At 68.3% G+C, this 6,816-nt stretch overlaps 1 protein-coding gene across 1 annotated transcript; it reads left to right on the top strand.

Annotated features, from left to right (window-relative positions):
* The first annotated feature begins 4,534 nt into the window (after positions 1-4,534).
* GPR142 (G protein-coupled receptor 142) lies at positions 4,535-6,703 on the top strand. The gene is given in 3 exon segments (XM_052808158.1): positions 4,535-4,705; positions 4,707-4,782; positions 5,275-6,703. Coding segments are annotated over 3 exon segments (1,005 nt in total). The 5' UTR covers positions 4,535-4,645; the 3' UTR covers positions 6,144-6,703.
* The last annotated feature ends 113 nt before the right edge of the window (positions 6,704-6,816 follow it).

Genomic DNA, 6,816 nt, shown 5'->3' with positions numbered 1-6,816 from the left:
GCTCCCGCCGCCGCCGGGCACTGCCGTGTCGTGCCGCAGCCCTATGCCGTGCCGGAGCCTCGTGCATGGCCGCAGCCCTTTGTGCCGCCAGCCCGCCGGGACGCGGCAGCGGGGTCTTTGCATTCAGGGCACAGCTCGGCGTGGCCTCCCCGCTCCCCCCCGGCTCATGGGTATTCATGCCGGCAGCAGACCATCACCATGGCATCCGGGCTGCCGGTAGGAACTGCCTGCCCTTTTCCCAGCCTTTGCAGCCAAGAGGCTGCCTGCACCGTGCGAGTGCCCTGTGCCGGCCCCCGCTGGCACCTCGCCCGCCCCGATGGCTCTTGGGGGGCTTCGCAATGGAGCCGGGGCGGCGTTTGCCCCCCCCTGTAGCACTGGTGCCACACGCCGTGGCCGGTGCAGCTTGGGCACGGGGCTGGGGGTGGTGCTGGGTGCCCCCACCCTGCTGCAGGAGATGGGCACCTTTGTGGAAGCATTTGCTGGTGCAGCTCGAGCAAGCAGGGTGGGAGCGGGGAGTGTCTGCACCCCACTTTTGGCCCCAGTGGTACTGTGGGGTGGGGAGCCAGGACTGGGACCCCCAGCCGCGACAACAGACCCCACGAACGGCAGCAGCCTGGCTCGCACGGGCACGGCAGCCCCTTTACCCCCCACCCGGGCTCCCCGTGAAGGCGGCGGGGGGCTGCCATGCTGAGCAGGAGCCCCCTCTGCCCCACAGCTTGGTGCTCCCTGGGCAGGAGCTGCTGGGCACCGCGCTCAGCCCCGGGGTGCAGGAGGACCCTGCATGCCGTGGGAGGCAGCGCCTGGGCCCCCCCCTCCTGGGGACACCACTGGGGAGATGCTGTGACCTTCAGCATGTGACAGTGCCGGAGCCACGCGGGGGGATATTAACGGTTCCCGGTTATCGAGTGAGTATCTGTCCAGGCTGATGGGATTAGCGCCGGTGCTCGTGGTATTGCAGCTCTGTGTTCAGCTGCCGAGCGAGGTGACAGCGTGGCGTGGCTGGTGCCCGTTTCACGCCCTGCTCCCTCCCCGGGACCCACGGGGAGATGCCGTGCCATGGCCGGTGCTGCCAGCACCAGCACCCTGCGGCAGGAGGGACGCCGTGCCATGGCCGGCGGGATGGGGGAGCGAGCGGTTTGCGGGGTGAAGGCAGCCCACCGTGCATGCAGTGGGGTAGGATGGTGGTGGCTGGGGCTCCGTGCCGGGCAGGGGGGGGTCTGGCCAAGCGGGGGGTGCTCAGCCTATCTGCCCCTTTGCATCAGCTTGCCTGGCCCTGGCCTGGTGCCACCCGGTGCTGCCGCCGCGGCCGGGGGCTGCTTTCGTGCCGGCGAGGGCTTCTGAGGACAGGTTCTCTTTGGGCTCACGTGGGAGCCGGAGCCAGAGCGCCTGCATCCCTGAGGAAGATGGGGACGTGGGGCCGAGGAGCCCCATCCCCGAGCACAGCCGTGGCCCGGGGGGGCGAGCCAGGGGCCCTGGTTTAGACGGGGTCTCCAGATGTTGAGCGTGGGCAGATGTGGCCGCAGCTGCCGGGGGGATGGGGATCACCCATCTGGCCCTGACCCACGGGTGGAGGGGCTGGGGACAAGCCGCCCGGCCAGCACTGTGCCGTGGTCCTGGGGCTCTCCAGCCCCTCGCAGGGACAGGCAGGCGATGCCATGCCTGGCGTGGGGCTGGGGCTCGAGCTCTGTGGCCCCGTGGGGCAGGGGAGCCCCAAGAGCACGGTGCAAGCAGAGCACACAGCCCGGGCGGGCATTCCTGCATCACGGCGAGGCGCAGGCCGGCTGGGGAATGAGGGGCCCCCGCCGTGGCACAGCCGGTTAATGGCTCACCGCATCCACCGATGCCTCATTTAACCACCTGCCTGCAAAACAACAGCTTGCTGGGAGCATGCGCCTGGTGAGTTGCCGGCACGGTGCCAGTCCATGCTACACCCTACGGCCCAGGGACCCTTGTGTCTCCCCCACGGGGGCATCAGCTGGCCACAGGTCAGGGTGGCACGGGTTGCGGGCCATGGGGGGACACGGGGGGCAATGGGGCCGGTGCTGGGGGTCACGAGGGGACAGGGCATCCATCCCCCAGCCCCTGGTGAGATGGAGAGAGCAGCTGTGCTGGCCCCAGTAATTGCGGCTGTGGCGGCGGAGGCTTGGCTCACCATAGTGACCTGTGCCAGGAGGCTCCTGCCGGCCCCGCGGCTGTGCGCAGGGCATCGCCCCCATGGGCTGGGGGGCACCGGGGAAGCGGGGGGGAGTCAGGGGGCTAGGTGACCCTAGGAGGACATCAGCCTTCCCACCCCTACCTGTGCTGCTGGGGAAACTGAGGCACGGGCATGCTTTCCCTCCGGTTTGGGTGATCAGTGTGCCCTCTGCACACCGGAGCTGTGCCAGTGGGCACCCAGGCACGCACAGAGCAAAGCCCAGCAGGGACACGCAGGGATGCACACACACGCACGCTCATGTGCACGCTCACTCGTACACACACAAACCCACTCCTCTGAGTCCCCGAAGGTGGCCACGGACCCTGGCTGCCTGCTTGCAGAGAGCAGGGGGTGGGGAACCTGTGCCAGCCCCCCAGCACCTCACCAGGCTCGGGCAGCCCTGCCTGCCTGCACCCACCTCTGCCCGGCCCCGGCCCACCTCAGGGTGGGCAGCAAACCCAGAAGTTGGGGCTCCAGCACCCAAAGGAGGGGAGCTGGGGGTCCGGGCACAGGAACGATGCACCCCAGCTCGGTGACAGAGGCTTTTGTGTAAAATGGGGGACCCAAGCTGTCCCCAAGCACACGGACCACCATCCCTATTGCTCTGGGGTGGGACGAGCTCTGTCACCATCACTCGGGGCTGGTACAGCACCCCAGGTGACCCCATCCTTGGCACCCATGGGAGCAGCGAGGCCCGGGGACGTCCTCCTGCCCCGCTAGCCCTGCCCGCAGCTCTGCCCACGCCGCTCTCCCTCCGCCCCGCGTCCCTCGCTCCTCGGGAGGCTGTGCGATGCTGCGGGTGCCGGAGGGGACACGGTCACCGACGGGGACACAGCCACCGGTGGGGACACGGCCACCAACTGGGACACAGCCATCCGCAAGGACACGGACACCGGTGGCTCTCCGGGCCCAGGGAAGGTGGCACCTCACGCCCGGTGGGTGGCACGGGGGCCACCAAGGTGAGAGCCCATCTTCCACAGGGCTTGGGGAGGGGGACCCCGGGCAGGGCGAGGCAAAGGGGGCACCAGACCGGACGCAGACCCCCACCCACAGAGCAAACAGGACCAGGGCTGAGAAAGGGTTAATGCGTTCCGGCCGCAGCTGCAGCAATCGATGCCCCAGTTCCCTGGGGGACATGAAGGGGCTGGACTTGCCCCTGCTGATTAGCCAGATCTAATTTACAGTTAATTGGCGTCCCCCTGCTCATCCCCAACCCCCAGCCCGGGGCTCTGCTCAGGATCCCTGCTTCCATCCCCGCCGGACGCAGCTGCCAAAGCCCCCCCCGGGCTCCCGGGGCCGGGGAGAGGTGGGACCCCCACACACACACACACCCCGCCGGCACTGCTGGGGGGGGACAGGAACGGGAGCAACGGCGGGGGGAGACGTGCCCCCCCCGGCGCTGGAGCGGTCGGGGGTCTGCGGTGAGTGGGACTCGGCCAGTTTGGGGTCCCTGTGGGGCCAGGGTCGGACTGGGACCCCAGCGGTGCCCAGTACCAGCCCCCCCTGGCTCAGGACCCCCCCCCCGGGCTCAGACCCCCACCCTGCACCCCGCACCCTCCTCCGGCACTAGGGTCGGGGGGGTCGCGGTCCCCCTCGGGAGATGCTAATTTTTTTAGTGGGGGGGATTCTAACCAATCAGAACGCAGCGCTCAGGTTTGGCCTCCCCATTCTTGGAGGACGCTTCTCTGATTGGGTGAAGCCTGGACCCCGCTAGCCAGTAGGAGCGCACGGCTCGGGAGGGGGGCGGTGCCGCCCGGCTTTATGAATGGTCGGGGGCAGCGTGGGCCCGATCCGGGCGCGGGGCGCGGGCAGGGGTACGGGCAGGAGGGGTACGGGCAGGGCCGCTGCCTCATGCGGGCCTGCCTGAGGAGCTGGCAAAGGACCCGGCTGGCAGCCTGGAGGTGGCCAACCCCCACTTGGCACCACTGGGACCCCCCCTTGGCACTGCTGGCACCCCCTTCCAGCACCCTTGGGGCCCCCCCTCCAGCACCTCTGGGTCTCCCCACCACCGCTGGGTCCCGGCGGGTGGCACCCAGCCTGGGTCGGGAGCCAGGACCTCAACACCCCCCCCCCCCCCGCAGCCCCCCAAGAACATGGTGTTTTAATCTGGTTTTCTTAAAGGCAATAAACGGGGCCAAGGGGCTAAACAAGGAGCATCTCCGGTAGCGGGGCCACCCTCTGCTGCAAGGATGGGGACCGTCACCCCAGCGTCCCCACGGGGACTGGATCCTGGGTCCCTTGTCCTGCAGCATCCATGGACAGCGGGCAGCTCCAAAATGTGCCGTTGCAGGCAGACGTGGCGGCAGACCTGGGGCAACGCACCCATGGGAGCCAACCCACCCCGAGCCCCCTGTGCCACGTCCCAGCTGAGCCCCCACCCGGGTGCCACCAGGGCCCTCGGCCCCCTGACGCTGCCTGTGTCCCCTCGCAGCCAGTCTGTGGTGGAAGGCGATGGTCCCGGTGCCCAACAGCACGGCGGTGGTGTGGGCCAGCGAGGCGGCACAGCCGGAGCCCTGAGCGGTCACCCTGCATGGTCGGCATCTTCCCCATCGTGTACTACAGCGTCCTACTGGGGTTGGGGCTGCCAGGTGAGGGGTCTGGGGTGGGGGGGGGCTGCACAGGAGCGTGGGGGGCAGCACCCATCTTGCATCATCTGAGCTGTGCACCCTCAGCCCAGCCTGTGCCCTCAGCTGCCAGCAGAGTCTCAGCTCCTGTCCCAAACCCAGGGGTTTTGGGGATGGGGAGGAGAGTCCTCAAGGGTGGGGGAAAACAACTTGCTCCCCCCAGCCTTAGGGCCAGCCGTGGTTCCCGGCTGTAAAGCCCAGCACCACGTGGCAGGTGCCACAGCAGCAGGGACAGATGGTATTTGTGTTGCTTGGGCTGACACACAGAAGAGATTAATCAGCTCAGCAAATCCCCACTACACCGTGATATTAATAGCTCCCCAACCCAGCTGGGGCCTGGGGCTGCTTGCCCTGCGGCCCTGGGAAAACCTGGGCACCCCTGGGGTCCCCGGTACTGTGGCGGGGGGGCTGCGAGCCCCGGGGCCTCACCACCACACAACGCTCCCCTTTCTCCAGTGAACATCCTGACCGCTGTGGCCCTGTCCCGCCTGGCCACGAGGACCAAGAAGTCATCGTACTGGTACCTGCTGGCCCTGACCACCTCCGACATGCTCACCCAGGTCTTCATCATCTTTGTGGGCTTCATCCTGCAGACAGCCATCCTGGCCCGGGCAGTGCCCAGTGCCTTCATCCACACCGTCAACGTGCTGGAGTTCACGGCCAACCATGCCTCCATCTGGGTCACCGTCCTGCTGACCATGGACCGCTACGTGGCCCTCTGCCACCCACTGCGGTACCGCACCGTCTCCTATCCCCAGCGCACCCGCAAGATCATCGCAGCTATCTTCGCCGTGGCTCTGGCCACGGGCATCCCCTTCTACTGGTGGCTGGACGTGTGGCGTGACGCCGACCCCCCCACCGCCCTGGACAAGGTGCTCAAGTGGGTGCACTGTGTCACCATCTACTTCTTGCCCTGCAGCATCTTCCTGGCCACCAACTCCATCATCATCTACAAGCTGAAGCGGCGGAGGCGCTCAGGGGGTGGCCGACCCCGCCTGAGCAAGACCACGGCCCTCCTCCTGGCCGTCACCACCGTCTTCGTCGTGCTCTGGGCTCCCCGGACCATCGTCATGATCTGCCACCTCTATGTGGCCTCGGTCAAGAGGGACTGGCGCATGCACCTGGCTTTGGACATTGCCAACATGGTGGCCATGCTCAACACCACCCTCAACTTCTTCCTCTACTGCTTTGTCAGCCAGACCTTCCGCCGCACGGTGGGCGAGGTGCTCCGGACCCACCTCCGGCACAGTCCCCGACCCGGCAGCGGCCGCTTTCTGCCCCCAGCCCTAAAACCGCTGGAGCTGCTGGCCGGCACGGCCCTCTGAGCCAGGGCTGCTGCCAGCCGGGGCAGCGCTCGGCCGGGGGTCCCGGTACTCACCCAGCCCCGTGCATCGCACCGGGACCCGGCAAGACCCTGCCCCAGGGATGCTGCCCCCGCGGCGCCCACCCTCCACGGAGCTGGGGGTTAACGCGGGTGCTGGTGGCAAGAGGAGGCGGTTGTGCCCAGCCGGCTGGTTGAGCTCGTTTGGGGCCATCGGGCTGCCCTGCCTGGCAGCAGCACCCACCGCACCCCAGGGACCACTGCCCGCTCCCTGAGCCGCACCAGGATGGGCAGCTCAGCCCCGCCTGTGCTCAGCCCCTCAGGACACGCAGCATTTGGCCCCCCCAAGGAAATTCAGCCATGGGACAGCAAGGACGTGCCCCCAGCTCAGTGGCAGAAGCTGCTGCCTGCTCCACGCGTGCCCCCCCCCAGGCTGGGCTCCTCTCCAGCCCTGTGGCCATGGGGTTCATGGGGCTTCCACAGCCAGGGAGCGTGACCGTGCTCTCGACTGCTCTCCTGCATCAGCTCCAGCCCGTGCTGAACCGACGCACCAAAGGTCCCGGGGGAACCCAGCGGGCACGGCTGCCCCATGGCGAGGGGTGACGGGCGCGGGTGAGCTCCTGCGGGCCCTGGTGAGGACATGGTGCCGGCGGGACGGTCCTTCCTCCATAAACTGC

This window comes from Harpia harpyja, chromosome 14 (assembly GCF_026419915.1).
Source record: "Harpia harpyja isolate bHarHar1 chromosome 14, bHarHar1 primary haplotype, whole genome shotgun sequence".
NCBI classification, from domain to species: domain Eukaryota; kingdom Metazoa; phylum Chordata; class Aves; order Accipitriformes; family Accipitridae; genus Harpia; species Harpia harpyja.
Note: the sequence above shows the minus strand (reverse complement) of the source record. Positions and strands in the feature narration are given on the sequence as shown.